Genomic DNA, 17189 nt, shown 5'->3' on the forward strand with positions numbered 1-17189 from the left:
CTATTCAGGTTTGATTCTGTAGGTAGTGAATTTTTCAAAGGAAAGAAAAAAAAAGAAAGAAAAGCTGAGTGAGCTAAACAGTATATCCTGGTGTGTTTAAAAGTTTGCACTGTTTTAATACTGCAGCCACTAGCTGTGTATGACTATTTTATTTTATTTTATTTTGGTACTGGGGATTGAATCCAGGGGTGTTTTTTTTTTTTGTTTTTATTTTTTGTTTTTTTTTTGTGGTGCTGGGGATTAAACCCAGGGCCTTGTACATGCGAGGCAAGCACTCTACCAACTCAGCTATATCCCCAGTTCTAGGGGTGCTTTACCACTAAACTACATCCCAATCCCTTTAAATTTTTTATTTTGAGACAGGGTCTCACTAAGTTGCTTAGGGCCTTGCTAAATTGCTGAAATGGGCCTCAAATTTGTGATCCTCTTACCTCAGCCTCTGAGTTGCTGGAATTACAGGCATGAGCCACCAGGTCCAGCTGTGACTACTTAAATTTTAATTTTAATTAACTAAAATTACCAAAATTAAAAGTTCAGTCCCTCAGTCTCACTAGCCACATTTCAAATGCCTGGTAATTTCGTTACTAGTTACTACAGTATTGGACAGCACAGACAGAGGATAGTCCATCACTGCAGAAAGTTCTTTTATAGTGTTGGTCTGAGTGGAAGAATCTGAGAATTAAAATTCTTTGATTTCTATGAGTTCAAGTCTGGAGTAGTAACCAGGAAAAAGCCTAGGGAATTCTGATGCTAGTAGGTGTAGTCCTCTGATTCAGGTACTACATTTTAAAAAATAGTGATAAACTTGGGAATTGCCTGACTCTTGATATTTTCCCCCTTCAGTCCTTCCTTACTGACTTTTTATTGTGTGTGTGTGTGTGTGTGTGTGTGTGTCTCCTCGGTAATTGGTTAAGAGAGCACCATGTGAATCCAACTTTTATTCTCGGTGACTACCCCTAGAAAAGTGAACAAAAACGGTTATTTTAGTACTACCCCGGCCTATGGGAGGTTTGTTTTTGTGCTGGGTATCAAATCCAGGTTCTTGTGCCTGTTAGACTCTACTGCTGAACTACTTCCGCAGCCCTTTTTGAGACAGGGTCTTTGCTAAGTTGCCCAGGCTCGCCTCAAACTCGCAGTGCTCCTGCTCCACCCTCTCAGGTAGCTGGAATTACAGGATTGTACCACCATGCCCACTCTGGAAGGGTAATTCTGACAATACTTTTTGACCACTAAGAGTTGCACACTCATGAGCCTTGGCATTATAAGGAAGTAAACAGAAACATAACACTAGATGTCCTCTCCAAAGGAGATTATATCTAATTAGAAAATGGACAAACATATCTAGAGAAATGACTTAAAGGGCACTTTACTACTGACCTAAAGTCAGTAGAAAACTTGCAATAATTTGAATGATAATAAACAATGATAATTAGAAAATAATATAGTAGAAACTAAAATGTGGCAGTAGTGAAAGGAAAGCACGATCTGACTTGGCAGAGGGTATCATTGCATGATTTGTGGGTGTCATTTTAAAAATAATTTTATTTGTTCTTTTTAGTTATTCATGAGGGTTTCTTTTATAGGCAGCTGGCCTCTGCCATCTGGAATGGGCAATTCAAAAAGGGAAGGACTGCTGTGCGGGCACACGCCTGCAATCCTAGTGGCTCGGGAGGCCGAGGCAGGAGGATCACGAGTTCCAAGCCAGCCTCAGCAAATTAGCAAGGCCCTAAGCAACTCAGTGAGACCCTGTTTCTAAATAAAGTACAAAAAAGGGCTGGGTATGTGGCTCAGTGGTTAAGCACCCCTGAGTTCAATCCCCAGAAGGACCTCTAATTTGGTCCTGCAGTCTATATAAGCATTTATGTATGGGTTTTGGCACTGGACTAGGCCAAAAGGGTATCTGGAAAACTAAAGGGACTACTTAGTACAGTGAATTTAGGCTTCTCTGGATCGACTCCATAATCTGGAACTGTTACTGACAGAAATGAAAAGCAGAAAAGAAATGGAGATGAAGGCCATTCATTTTATAAGAGGACTGCCTTCAGGGAATTTTTAAATGCTGGTATGGGTTGCTGCTGGGGACCTTAAGGCTCCAAAGAATAACAAGTTTTCTTTTTAGTCACCAGCTTCTTTCCTCTGGAGAAACTGCCTACTAGGACTTTCTTATGAACAATATCAAAAAAGCAGTATTACAAAGAAAAAGATGCTCAGTACATTACCTTTTTTTGGTACTGGGGATTGAATCCAGTGTACTTTACCACTAAGCTACATCCCCAGTCCTTTTATTTTAAGACAGGGTCACTAACTTGCTGGGACTGAACTCACACTTGCTATCTATCCTTCTATCTCAGCCTCCCAAGTCACTGGGATTATAGGCCAGCAACACTGCGACTGGTACCAGTGTTTTAAAAATCATTTTCATTTCTGCCAGATTTGTTGCTTTTTAAATTATAGTTGGGTTAAGTAACATTCCAGTAGCCACTCCACCTCTTGTCCTAAGTCAGATTTATCTAATTCTTTACTGACCTGCCCTTTGAGTGACAAGCGAAAGTTTCTCCACCCCTTCTACAAGATGTAAATGTTATTTTGAAAAAGACACACATAAAATGTTATTTAAATTGAGGCTGGAGGTCTTCCACCTTAGGTAGCTTAAAAATGGTACTTTGTGCAAGACTCGCTTTTTCTTACCTTTACCTTACCCTGTATCTCTGCTTTGAAATACATTAAAATCAACCTGAGATTACCATTTTGTTTGAGGCTCTTCATCTCTCCTACTGGTATTTGAAACTCGGTATACCAAGTTTCAACTTTAAAAGGAACCAGTTTTGAGTTGAAAACCAGCGCATCTTAAGTTGAAATGCCAATTGCAAGTCTTTCTCCAGAAAAGATTTTGCTGAAAGTTATTATTTTTTTTCTTCCCTTTTTTGGGGCTTTGTGCCAGGTTGAGAGGGTGGCGACTGCTCTAAGACATGGATAGATGCAAACATGTAGGGCGGTTACGGCTCGCCCAGGACCACTCCATCCTGAACCCTCAGAAGTGGTGCTGCCTGGAGTGTGCCACCACCGAGTCGGTGTGGGCTTGCCTCAAGTGTTCCCACGTGGCCTGCGGCCGCTACATTGAGGACCACGCACTGAAACACTTTGAAGAGACTGGACACCCTCTAGCCATGGAAGTCCGGGATCTCTACGTGTTCTGCTACCTGTGCAAGGACTACGTGCTCAACGATAACCCGGAGGGGGACCTGAAGCTGCTGAGAAGCTCCCTCCTGGCGGTGCGCGGCCAGAAGCAGGACCAGTCAGTGAGACGCGGGCGGACGCTGCGGTCCATGGCTTCCGGTGAGGACGTGGTCCCACCGCAGCGCGCTCCTCAGGGACAGCCGCAGATGCTCACGGCTCTGTGGTACCGGCGCCAGCGCTTGCTGGCCAAGACGCTCCGGCTGTGGTTCGAGAAGAGCTCTCGGGGCCGGGCGAAACTGGAGCAGCGGCGGCAGGAGGAGGCGCTGGAGCGCAAGAAGGAGGCTGCGCGGCAGCGGCGGCGGGAGGTGAAGCGGCGGCTGCTGGAGGAGCTGGCCAGCGCCCCTCCGCGCAAGAGCGCGCGCCTGCTCCTGCACGCGCCCCGCCGCGCGGGCCCGTCCGCTGCGCGCCCCGCTGCGCTCTCCGCCTCCGACCCGGCTCCCGGCTCCTCTGCGCTCAAGACTCGCCGCCAGCCGGCGGTGGCCCCAGGCGTGACGGGCCTGCGCAACCTGGGCAACACCTGCTACATGAACTCCATCCTCCAGGTGCTCAGCCACCTGCAGAAGTTCCGGGAGTGTTTCCTGAACCTTGACCCATCCACCACAGAGCATCTGTTTCCGCAAGCCACCAATGGCAAGGCTCAGCTCTCTGGCAGGCCGGCCAGCAGCTCTGCCACCGAGCTGTCCACGAGGAGCGACAGAGCCCAGGCGTGCGAGCGGGAAGGCCTCTGCTGGAATGGCGGGGCCTCCATCAGCAGAAGCCTGGAGCTCATCCAGAACAAGGAGCCCAGCTCGAAGCACATTTCCCTCTGCCACGAACTGCACACCCTCTTCCGAGTCATGTGGTCCGGGAAGTGGGCCCTAGTGTCGCCCTTTGCCATGCTTCACTCCGTGTGGAGCCTGATCCCTGCCTTCCGCGGCTACGACCAGCAGGACGCGCAGGAATTTCTCTGTGAGCTGCTGCACAAAGTGCAGCAGGAACTGGAGTCAGAGGGCTCCACGCGCCGGATCCTCATCCCCTTCTCCCAGAGGAAGCTCACCAAACAAGTCTTAAAAGTGGTTAACACCATATTTCACGGGCAGCTGCTCAGTCAGGTAGGTGTGGTTACCCTAACCCTGACTCCCCCAGCACCACGGAGGGAGGCATTTGCAGTAGTACGGGCGTCCTGTGAATAGCTCCCGATTCCTGGGCTAATTAGGATAACCAACCTTGGTTGTGATTATGTTTTTTTGAGGGTGGCCATTGTAACTGTCGTTGTATTGTACACTTTGATGACCTCGTGAGTGAACCTGCCCACTTTTTCCAGCCAGGTATTTAGTTTAATTAGCCATATCACTTTTTTTTTTCAGTGAATGGTTTTAACTGCTAATGAATATATAGGTAATACTGTCATTATTATGATTGAATACCCACTGTTGGTGTCCCATGCTTTGATCATTTTTAGGAGACTGAAAAGAGTTTGCCTAGAACCCATACTGGTTTGAAAGATCATCTCCCTTCTTGACCTATACCGAAGAGAGGTAGCTGGGAGCATGCCATTGGCTTATAAAAGCTTCCTCCTTGTTCCTCATTACCTTTCATTTCATACCTGAATCTTTAGCCATGTCGATTCGTAGATAAGGTCTTGTGAGAATATGCAGAAAGAGAATCTTTATAGATAAAAGAAAGGAGGTGGGCAATGTAGGAAATTCAGGCCAAACCTCTACACTTTACTGAGGTTTTGTGTCTTGAAGGACTGATGAATGGGATGGGAAGAGAAAGTTTATTGATGCTGTTTTTGAGCATGTGAAGTACAAATGGGAAAGTTATAGTCTAGTCACAGCACTTGAGGCTCTGCAGACAGAAGAATCAATGTAGGGGAGCTTCAATTAACAAGGGTAAAAAGAGAGGCCAAGTTGGCTTCATAGAATGACCAAAGTTGAGAAGAGGAATTTGAGGGTGAGTAAAGCAGTGACCCGCAAATTCTCCATCTCAGACTAATTGCTTGAATGCCTTCAGTATAACTCGCAGTGTGTACTGCTGCAGCATTCCACTGCGGAGCATACTTTGATGGAGGTGAAGAGGTGAAGAGAGAAAACAGTAGGTATATTCACTGTGCTCTGTGGTTTTCCAGTGTGTAACTACTATCACATAGCTAGATATGTACACTGATATAATATGCTCCGATTTTTTTTTAAGTTTTATTTTTTTAATATTTTATTTTTTAAAAAATTATATACTTAGCTTTGGTAAAGTTATTTGTCTTATATAAATCAAGCAAAAATGTATATGAGAAGGTAGAAAATTATATAATCTGCAAATAAATTTTTTCGTTCTAGGTCACATGTGTATCATGCAATTACAAATCCAATACTATTGAACCCTTTTGGGATCTGTCCCTGGAATTCCCTGAACGATATCATTGCATAGAAAAGGGGTTTGTCCCTTTGAATCAGACAGAGTGCCTGCTTACTGAGATGCTGGCCAAGTTCACTGAGACAGAGGCCCTGGAAGGGAGAATCTATGCTTGTGACCAGTGTAACAGTGAGTACAAAGTAGAGAATTGATGGGGGTGGAGTCGGTTGCGACTGGAATATCGATTAAAGGTGCTGCTTTTGCCCCTTTAGTGCAAAGTAACACCAATGATATTGAGTGGTTTGAAACCATCTTTTGAAGATCTTTTACTCCCATTTTCTAGAAACAAACAATATGGACTTCGTGTATTAAAAACAAAGGCCTACGAATTGTCTTCTTTGGCCTATCATGATTGACGTTAGTTGTTATCCTGGGAGGTATTTGAAAGTGGTTGCTGAAATAGTGACTCTGAGAATGGTAGCACTTAGCTTCATAGTGTTTAAGTTCATGACTGCAGAGCCTGACAATTCTTATTTAGTCTAAGTTCAGGCAGCATAGCCTGTTTGAAGGTTGTGGTATCAGAAAAGCATGTTCTTATACTGAATTGGTAGATTTAAAGTCAGAAGTGATGCTAAAGATTGGCACAGTAGGACCAGGAGAGCAAGTCTTAAAGTGCTCACTGACAGCTTCATGGATATTTTCTGTGTTTTTTTTTTCTTCACATACTTGAAAGGTTCACATTTCAGGGAAGAACTTGAAGGGAAGTATTGTTGTTTTAACTTGAAATTGGGACTCCTTCCATATGGTTACATGGATATCTGATGCAGGACCTTTTGTAACACTTGATGCTTCTGTTAACTCAGCATGTACAGAGGAGATGCAGAGCAAATATGAGGAAGCTCATGTTTGGTTTTTATGACATATAAAGATTTAGAAACTAAAATATAAAAGTAATGGATTGTTCAAAGACCTAGAAGTCAATTTGCAGTCATATAATAGTTTGGATTGTAAATTTTGGGGAAAAATTATTAGTATTATTTTTGTAGTGTTGGGGATTGAACCCAGGACCTCATGTGCACTAGGCAAGTGCTCTATCACTGAGCTGCACCTCCCAAAACTGAAAAAAATCTTATGGTATTACTACTTTTTATTGGGGGGAGGGAGGTACCAGGTATTGAATCCAGGGGTGCATAACCACTGAGTCACATCCCCAGTCCTTTTTTATATCTTATTTTGAGACAGGATCTCACTGAGTTGCTGAGTTGCTTAGGGCCTTGCTAAGTTGCTGAGGCTGGCTTCAAACTCATGATCTTCCTGCCTCAGCCTCCTGAACCACTGGAATTACAGGCATGCACCACCTCACCCCACTGGTAGTACTTCTTAATGTATTTTCCACATGGTTTTTTAAAATAGTAAGTTGTGGCAGCTAGGCATGATGGTACACACCTATAATCCCATAGCAACTCTGGAGGCTGAGTCAGGAGAACTGCAAGTTCCAGGCTTCATCAACTTAGTGAGACCCTGTCTCAAAATAAAAAATAAAAAGGGCTGGGACTGTAACTCAGTGGTAAAGTGACCCTGGTGGATTCAATTTGCAGTTCCACTAAAAAAATAAAAAATTAAAAAATAAATCGTGCTAGATATCATATTGCCATTTTAAAATTGGACACATACTTGACTAACCGTAAACCCACCTGTCCTATTTCATTTTGGATACAGAGGCAGGTGAGAGGTGGTAGGTTAAATTGTTTAATTAGAGCAGTTTCTGTTTTTTTCTTTTTTTCTTTTTTTTGAGTGTTCCATAAAGCTTTCTATGTGTAAGAAACAAAAGAATATTAACAGCTTTAACTCCATCTTTGTGGATAATGATAGATAAGGCAAAATATACTTTTATTTATTTTTGCAAGAAAAGATTGTTCTTTTGCTTGCCAGATGTGCCAATTTATCAAGATTTCTCTAGGCAGGTACAAATGATGGCAGGGGAGGAAAACTGAGTGAGGGGATAGATGCATTGATCATGAAGTTTCAGAATTGTCAGCCTTCTACCTCTCTGTGTGGCCACCTTAATCAAACAGACAGAACTGATCAATCTTAATTGAATCAGTAATTTCTTTTTCTTTGTGAATTTCATTTTAGGGAAACAAAGCCGGATTCTACATTGTCTTCATCTTAGCTCACATGCTCCCTCTGCTGAGGGTGGCAGTCACTGCCAGGTTCCCAAGCAGAGCTGCAATAATTTTCAAAAATGTTGTGAACAGAAATGGAAAATAGGGCCAGGCCCCTCTTTGAATGCTGCTTCTGTTCCTGCCCCCGTGTGTCATGACTGCATTGCTTTGATAAAAACTCCTGCGGCATGCTCATTCTGATGCAGTCTATTATGAGCAGCTACACCTCCACGTCCTATTGTCACAGAAAGCTGTGATAACGTCATCAGACTGTGCTTGGCTGCCTTTCACAAGTCCTGCAGACTGGACTTGGAATCAGATGCCCAGCTCTTCATATACTGAGACCATGAAAGCAACAGTTCAGAGAAAATTAGCAGGCACCTCAGCAAACCACTAATTTTGCATTCCCACCCATTTGCCTCTCTAATTATCAGTAAATGGTTATAGAGAAGGCCTCTGATGGAAATTAAGAGAACTTTATTTCCATTGATTATTTGCTAAAATTTTAGAAATGCATTTCCTCCACAATTCAATAGCTTTAGGAACAAAATAAAAGTCTGGTGCTATTGTTGGATTGGATGAACTTGGCTGGCCTACAAGCCTTGTCTTGCATGCCTAGTAGTATGCCTTATCCAAGAACCATGTTTCAAAAGCTAGGCACAGCATAAGAAATTGAAATAACAAAGTTTATTTTCTGAACATTTGTGTATGCCAGAAATCATGCTGAAGAAAAGTTTAAAATATTCTGTCCTTTGATAATCTTATACTTTTATCTTTTCCTAACCCTCAATTATATTCATTAGTCCCCATTTTACTGCTGAGGAAACTGAGATTCAGAGTTTTAAATAATTTTTTATTCATTTAACTTACAACTAGCTGTGAGCAGAAAATTGAGTTAGGCCTGTTTTATGAAAACAAAAAGCTTTTTAAAGTTATAGTGCATCATAATTTAAATTATAAGTGTATAAAACCCCAGCATATTCAACCATATGTACGTGCTATTGCAGTGGCTGTCCATTATATTCCATCAATGAGTCCATGACATCTAGAGTGCACCATCCTGAACCCATACCAGTTTGTTTTGGTTGCTTGTAACAGTCAACCCAAATTAAAATGGCTTCAATAAGATAAAACTTTATTTTTTTGTTTTATAAAAGAAGTCTGAAGGACACTCAGGGGCTGGCATGCTGGCTTCATGGTCATCAGGAACCCGAGCTCCTCCCTCCTGGTTTACTGTCCTAGTGCAAGACTTCCATCCTCCAGGTCATGGTCCCAGACCGTAAGCCCTCCTTAAGCAGCCTTCCCAGAGTGCTGCCCAGTCATTCCTTTCATCTCAGCAGCTCTAGAGCCATACCATGCAGACATGAGAAGCTAGGAAGTGCAGTCTTACAGAGCATCACATTAAACCGCCCCAAATAAAACTGGGGGTCAAATACTAAGGAGAATGCATATCGAGTGGCAAGTCATCGTCTCTGCCATAGCTAGGAAAGAATGAGACTCCTTACAACCTATGTCTTATACCTTCCCAAACCATATAGGCAAACGACGCAAGTCCAATCCAAAACCCCTTGTTCTGAGTGAAGCTAGAAAGCAGTTAATGATCTACAGACTACCTCAGGTCCTCCGGCTGCACCTTAAAAGATTCAGGTGAGCTTGCTCTGGGAGTCCCAGATGGCTGTGAACTGTGGGAATAGCTGCCTCAAAGGCTTGGAGAAGGCAGACATCTTGCCGGGAGGGAAATTCTATTCTCTTGAGACCTTGAGCTTTCCATGGAGATTCAGTGGTTCACATATAGGAAGGCCAACTGATATTGGAGCCCAGCAGGACAGGGCTTCTGCTCTGTGGCCCTGTTTAACTGTCTAGCCTACACCAGATATCTGTGCCTGAAGATTTTCTGGCCTTTCCTGGACTTACTGTAGATTCATCTTCAGGATGAAGTTTCAGAATAATCTGAAAAGAAGGACAGGTAGTAAATTGCCTGAATTGCTTGCTTAGGAATTTCTAGGTTCAAAGTACTTTGTGGAACATTCACAGCAAATATATGTGGACATTGATGATTATACTTTATTGATGGGCAAACCAAAGGTGGAAACTTAAGTTTTCTCACTTCCCTGTTTTGTCTAAAGCTATCTATAAGCACACATGCCAGTTTTCACTGGTTGGTAAGATGTTTATGTCCATGTTCTAGGTGGTCTGGCCGTAACCATCGAGAGAAGATTGGGGTCCATGTCGTCTTTGACCAGGTATTAACCATGGAACCTTACTGCTGCAGGGACATGCTCTCCTCTCTTGACAAAGAGACCTTTGCCTATGATCTCTCCGCAGTGGTCATGCATCACGGGAAAGGGTTTGGCTCAGGACACTACACAGCCTATTGCTACAACACAGAGGGAGGTGCGTGCGCTTTACTCTGTGGGGTGGGGGACACGGAAAAGGGTTGGTTTGTCCATATTTTATTGCCTTTCTTTTATTTCCATCCCACAGGTCACCTAGGGGAAAACTATGTACGTTAAAATTCAGTGAAAAGAAATATGAAAGTTGGATTCACATTTTGGATATATACTAAGTAACATAAAGTTGATTTTTTTTTAAAAATATTTTTAGTTGCAGATGGACACGATACTTTTATTTTATTTATTTATATATGGTGCCGAGGATGGAACCCAGTGCCTTACACATTAGGCAAGCGCTCTACCCCTGAGCTACAACCCCAGCCCATAAAGTTGATTTAAGAATTAAAAGGAACTGACATATGTAAAAGTGCTTAGATCAGTGCCTACTATATAATCCTAGCTCAATCACAATATTATTAGTAGTATTGGTTGTCGATAGTATTACTGTTGCTGTGGTAATGCTACTTCTGCAGACCTCAGTTTCCTTCTTGGTTGTGCAGAAACTATAGTACCTGTGTGATTTTGTGGAGATATGCTATGAATCTCACTAGGCTCACTTAAAATAAAGCTGAGGACATTCTTGATCACTTTCTGTGTCCTTATTACCTCCCTTACTCTGGAAAAAGTGGGGATGCAAGGGCCCCTCCAAAGGAGCTTTTGGTCCTTGTTCCCTAGGGCGGAGCTTCCTGACTACCATCTGAGGCACATGGGGTGCAGTGCCCCAGTCTTGAACCCCTCAGCACTTGGGGTGCTCAGAACCTGTGAACAAATAACTTGTTTATCCTTCTAATTTTTCTTCATTAGTCCCCTCTATTTTCATTTCTCTTCTCCTCGTCCCAATGCATAGTTCCTAGGATCCTGGCTATCTCTGTGAAAGGCTCTAATGACAAAGGAAAAAGACTGAGTAAGCTGATGACAAAAATGACAGTGAATACTATCTGCAGTATTCATGGTTGGTTTACTGGTAGGCTTAATGCTGGTGGTTACAGGGAAGCCTGGTTTCATTTACTAGTCCTTCCTGCGTCACAGTAATCAGGGTGGCTGTGTTCAGAACTCCTCTGTTCCTTTCTTCATCTCCTGGTTTTGCAGCTGACTGGAAATGTGAATTGGGAAGTCATTTTCTTTTTCTCTCCTTTGGTTTCCTAGGTTTTTGGGTCCACTGCAATGACTCAAAGCTGAATGTATGCAGTGTCGAGGAAGTGTGCAAAACCCAGGCCTACATTCTTTTTTACACTCAAAGAACAGTGCAGGGCAATGCAAGAATCTCAGAAACACAACTCCGAGCTCAGGTGCAGTCCAACAACAAGGATGAAGGCAGACCGCAGATAATCCCCTGACTGAGAGGCATGGATAAAGACTGCTTTGTTTTTAATTTGTTGGTGTCCACACATCTTTCCTCTCATAGGAAATAAGGCTACTTACTGCAGGAACAGATTACTAGGTTTGCCTCACTGGGTCTAGAATGGAAGGTGCCAGGTGATTCATGTCCTATCATAATATTTGTAGTCACTTTCTTTTGAATGCATTTAGAAATTCTCTCCTTTCATAAAACAAATCAAAAGGAGTAACTTCTATGAAGATTCTTTCATCAGTTGCTTCTGAACATAGAGGGATCTGGGTTGAGGAAAGGGGGGGGTGGGGATTGATCATCTAGCCAGGAGAGCAGCCATGTCTTCTCTCCCATTATGTGAGTCACCTATACTAACCAGGACCTCTAGCAGCACCAGAAGAATGTTCTCAAGGTGACCAACCCTGGACAGAGCACATGAAGAGGGCTCCTGGGCTGGCAGCTTGTTGGATGGGATTGGTTCTGAGGTGGGAGGTAAAGTCCAAGGTTTTATTCCCACAAAGGAACTAACCTTTGAGGGTTGAAAACTTAGAAACTTCCTTTTTTAGGGAATAGCAGTTGAAGAGTGGAATGACACATGGAATTCTCACGTGTCATACCCTCCCTGGCTGCTGCTATTTAATCATTCAACACTTCTGAGACTGGCATGAACACCCCTTTCTTTAAAAGAAGGGACAGTTGATATGAAGAAGCATTGGACTAGTACATGTTCTCTGCTGCATGCTGAGCCAAGGGGCTCTCCTGGCTATCCCAGTTCTGCAGCAGTTCCCTGGTTCAGGTCTAGGGCAAGCTCGTGGTTCAGTTTAAATTGGTCTGGAGGTCAGTTGTCTCAGGCTTTCTTGGAATGCAGTAAGGACAGGCAGGGCTTACCTGAATGCCTGCTGCCCCTTCTTACCTTGGTGCAGCGTGTGGTTTCTTCACCTGCAGATTCTTTCCTACACCTGGAGAGGTAGAACATTTGTGTTTGTAAGGCTTGGGAGCTTTTGCTTTCCTAGGGTGGGGGAATTACTTAGGAATCCACTGTGTGTGTCCACTTTGTTGCTGATGGCCCTGGCCTGTTTCCTTCTCAGTCTGCTGCTCCCACTGTTGCTTTAGCTACCTATCCTCAGTTCATCAGGAAAAAAAAAGTAAAAGTGCCCTCTCCTTTATTCCAGTGCTAGGAAAATTTTTTTTTTTTCTTTTAAAATTGGGTCAGTTTCCAAATGAGATGAGATTGCCAAACAAAAACTCTCCTTGACATCAGGCACCAGAATTTCCCTTCTCAATCCTTTGCTTAAACTCCCAATGAAAGTGAAGGCAAACCCTGTCATTGTGGTGCTTACGGCAGTGAGCCCCAATCTGTCCCTATGAATGCTCATCTTTTGACTGAGTATATCATAGTGTTTGAATTCAGGTAGAAGTACAGTTGTCACTTGAAGGGAGTAGATATGGAAGGGAGTTTGGGGAGGGGTGGGGTGTGGGAAAAGTGAGGCTAAAGAATGAGGGTTATAGCTTTAGCAGTGCTGATGAGCCACATTTCCCAAACAGATCTGTAGCATTTGCTGTCGATCTCTTTTGAGTTGAACGCATTTGCTGTCGATCTCTTTTGAGTTGAACTCTCCCATAGGGCCTGCCAGACAGCCCAGAGGCATAGAGGAAATTCAGACAGAAAATGGCTCGCCCTGATAGGAAGGAGTGACTATATTTTAAATTATACTTGCTTTTTCCAACACTGTGAGGTTTCTGTAATATTTAGCTTTTATTTGGAAGCGATAGCGTATGGCATTTTTATGCTGTTTGGTTTATATTGTCTACTGCAGGCTTCTTTGTATGAGCTTTGCCTGGGTTCACCCTCTCCTGGACACTGTTTTAAAGTGTCACAGCTCTCATTTCTGTCAGAGGCTCTGATGTGAAACTGTGCTCTCAAAGTCCACATTCCTAAGTTGGCATAACTGGGGATGACTTCTTATGGCTACAGCAAAGCCCATTAACAAACAAATGAACAAACAAAAACCGAAGGAGTGTGAAAAGTAAAGGAGACTGAATAGTGCCTCGTCTTGACGCCTGTATTTATTATTCTAGAAAGAGAACTTACAAGATAGAGAAGAACTGATAGAGCACCTGCTTCACCCCTCTGGCTGTCCAGAAATATTGATTAGTAAACATAAAAATTAAAAGATCTTCACATTAAATTTTAAAAATAGTTTTATATCAAATACTGTAAGGATTATTAAGCAGATTCTTTGTAAAATAAGTGCTTATTAGCTAAGGACTCACATATCAAATTAATAAAGTCATTTAAAATGAGTTGGAACAGAAGCCAACATCAGCGTCTCCACTGAGCTACACCCTTATGAAGGTGCCCATTGCAGTCACAGACACCTCAGGTACCAGAAGCAGCAGCACTAGACACTGCTAAGTTTTCAAGGAGATTTTTTTTTTTTTTTTTAATTACAGAAAAGAGTTCACCACTGCATAAGCCAATAGCTGTTGAGGGAAGTGTCCCTTTGCCTTTAATTTATTTATACATTGGAAACAGATGAATGTCTCAGTTGCATCTTACATTAATTGAAACATTAGGAAGAGAAGAAAATAAGAACAGGTAGAAGTTGACTAGCTGCTGCCAAATCAAACCCAAGATCTACTGAATCTTAAAGGCCTGCTTCTTTCCCAGGGCAAGTAGTCAAGAGTCTCATTCCAATAACCCTTTGTAGTTGGCTGGTGTGTTTACTTGCTGCCGTAACCAGCCAAGAAGAATGCACCCTGGCCCTCAAAAAAGATTTCTTACCTCAGTCTAGCCTGACCCTCATACTTGTGGTTGCCTCTGAGACCAGCATCCATGCTAGTGTAAAAAAATTAGGAGTGCCCTTGGCTGCCAGGAACTGAAGCGCTTTTTAAATTGTGAACAGAGCTCTCGTTAGCTTTGATCCAGCCCCTGTTAGGCTGAGGTAGGGGGCAGTGCCACACTGTAAAAAATTTCCAGATATCTCTTAAAATGTCATGAAGAAAATTGGAAACTGTAGAAGTGTTAATGTGTCCTATGGACTCAATAGCAGAGTTTATTTTTGTTCTTAAGGGCAAGGCTTCTAGAGCCAATGATTGTATGAGTTCTCTACTCTGGCTATGCTTGCAACTCCATCCAAGTGCAAGGGAAGAACCAATGGGGTGGATTGGCTAGCAGCGGGGCATGCCCCAGTGCAAGCCAGAGAGGTAGACAGTAGTGCAGAATGAAAACTTGGTTGGGGGTTGGGGGGGAGGTGGGGGGGGGGACAAGGAGGGAGAAATGAAGTTTGTTTTACTGATAAAGCTTTGTGAACTAATTTTATACAATTCATAAATTGGTGCCTTGTACTCAATTATGGTTTGCATGAGATTGAAAAGATTAAGGGAAAGGATTCCTTCATATCATTTCAAGTGGCAAATGGGTCTATGTATTGTTGAGAGCATTTCATATCTCTTGTGTGTAAATGCAAATCATTCTTACCAGCAACTTCTGAAATTTTATTGTAATGTCCAAGTTGTTCCTATTTGTGATTACTCATCAAATGGCTATCTTTTAAGGCCTACTATATATCTTTGTATGTTCCATTCTCTGGCCTTTGCAAAGCAGGCTGAAAGACTACCCCTTCCTAAATGTGTTCTATATCCCTATCTGGGGTTAAAGCTTGTAAATGGAAGGGTTGCTTTTCCAGCTGGTTGGGAGAGCACAAATGGTCAGAAAAGGCCTTTTAGTCTTTATCAAAATAATGACTTATGCTGGGCAACTTGTGGTAGAAGTCAAAAACAAAAGTGGTTCCTCCTGAAGTGGTACCTCCATTGGTTCTGAAGTTCTTTTGCACAAAATAGCAGGAAGCAGTGTAGAAAACAATCCCCTATATGTGAATTCTAAGGGAAACCAGTGCACTGTGTAATATGCAAAGGGAATGATGCAAACAAGAAGCCTCCATCCTGCTCCCCACACTCTTTCCCAGGCAGGTGTTGACTGGAATGGTGAATGGATATGGACGGTGGATCTGAATGGCTGTGGGAGTGAGCTGAGTCCACGCACTTCAGGGCTGTTCAAAGCCTGTTTCTTTGTTTCCACCCAATCTTAAGGTTTCCTCTGCTCATGAGACTTCACACCAAAGGATTTTTAAGAAGCTCACCATTCCAAGCACACTTGATAACTGGGTCCCTTAGCCTAGTTAACTGCACTAATTAAGTGAAGAGCTATATCTTTGGGGTAAAACTTCTCATGGCCACTTAGGTTTTTACCAGGTACATATGCATCTCCCTGGTGGCTTAGATTCTTTTTAGTCAGCACTAAAGCTGAAAAACACCTTCTAAAAGAGGACTGTGTGTTTAGTTTACATCTGACATGGTTAGTAACCATTTCCTTGGTCTGGGGCTATGACTTCAATCACTATGTACTTGTTCAGCCCACACACTGCTCTAGTTATTCCATAGCTACTGTAGCACCGAAGCAGTCATTTTTGTGGATTTGTTCCATACTTATGCTGGCATGTTTCATTTAAAATCCAACTAACTATGGGGATGTAGCTCAGGGATAGAGCGCTTGTCTAGCATGCTGATGCCCTGGGTTCAATCACTAGCACCAAAAACCAAAAAACCAAACCAAAACAAAACAAAAAAACAAAAACCCAAAAACCTAGTCAAGAGCTGACAAATGTAACAGGATCTAAAACTGACTTCCCTTGGAGAGAATGTTGTGTTGGCAATGATGAAAGCCAACACTTTCATTCACAGAATTAATGATACTCATTTGATCATTAAAAATGATCAAATTTTTTTAGAAATTGTAGATTTGATAGCTTTATTTGCTAAATTCGTACTATTCTGAAGAATTAAGCCAGTTTAAATGCAACTTTACCCAACCAGCATTGTGGCTTTAAAAATCAAGCAACAGTAAATGCAATTACTTGAAACTAAACATTAAATTTTGAGTGAATTTTGAATTATACTTTTGGAAGCTGCCATGTTGTCATTTTAATTATCAACTTTGGAAATAATTCATTTTTGGTACTAGGAATTGAACCCAGGGATACTTTACCACTGAGCTACATTTCTAGTCCTTTTTATTTATTTTTTGAGACAGGGTCTTGCTGTTGCAATCCTCCTGCCTCAACCTGTTGCTACAGGGATTATAGGACATGCACAACAGCACCCAGCTCAACTTTGGAAATTTTTATCAAATAGAATTATTAACAATTATGAGATCAGGTAGCAGACTTTAAGAGTCTAAGTTTCATTCCTATAAAGAACAGGAGGTAATGGTATTGTCTTAGCAGTGGTCTTACAACAGGTCTAATGGGGTTCAGCATCTGTTAAGAGTTTAAAAATTTCCTCCTGACCCCCTGGAGGTGATGGCTTCAAACCTAAGCCTTGCTCTAATGTATGTGACCACTCTTCATCTTGATAATCATCAGTAAGCTATAAACCTCTCAGAGGATCTCTAATCCCAGTGTACTGTACAGGGTCTTGGCTTCATATTAAGCCAGTCCCAGACCTGAATTCCCATAAGCTCATAGTTCATTCCTCCAATGAGATAGGATCTATCTGATGAATATTCACAAGAGAATGGTGCTTTAAAAAAAAAATTAATTCTCAAACAGCTTTCCTTCTGTTATTATTTCTTTTGGTGCAGGGGATCAAACCCAGGGTCCCGTACATGCAAAGTACTTGCTCTGTCAGTACATCCCCAGCTCTCAAACAACTTTTTTAATGAAATTTTATACC

General features: G+C 42.5%; 1 protein-coding gene across 7 annotated transcripts in view; it reads left to right on the plus strand.

Annotated features, from left to right (window-relative positions):
- Usp49 (ubiquitin specific peptidase 49) overlaps nt 1-12990 on the plus strand; it is an 82474-nt gene extending 69484 nt beyond the window's left edge. Inside the window, exons 5-10 of one of the 7 annotated variants that reach the window (XM_047557508.1) lie at nt 2942-4328; nt 5553-5757; nt 9272-9380; nt 9922-9976; nt 10059-10127; nt 11273-11445. In XM_047557508.1, coding sequence (XP_047413464.1) covers nt 2970-4328; nt 5553-5757; nt 9272-9380; nt 9922-9976; nt 10059-10127; nt 11273-11305 — 1830 coding nt within the window. In that variant the 5' untranslated portion in view covers nt 2942-2969 and the 3' untranslated portion in view covers nt 11306-11445. The other 6 variants (XM_047557509.1, XM_047557505.1, XM_047557511.1 and 3 more) reach the window with 6 other exon arrangements.
- The last annotated feature ends 4199 nt before the right edge of the window (nt 12991-17189 follow it).

Source organism: Sciurus carolinensis, chromosome 7 (genome assembly GCF_902686445.1).
Source record: "Sciurus carolinensis chromosome 7, mSciCar1.2, whole genome shotgun sequence".
Lineage (NCBI taxonomy): Eukaryota > Metazoa > Chordata > Mammalia > Rodentia > Sciuridae > Sciurus > Sciurus carolinensis.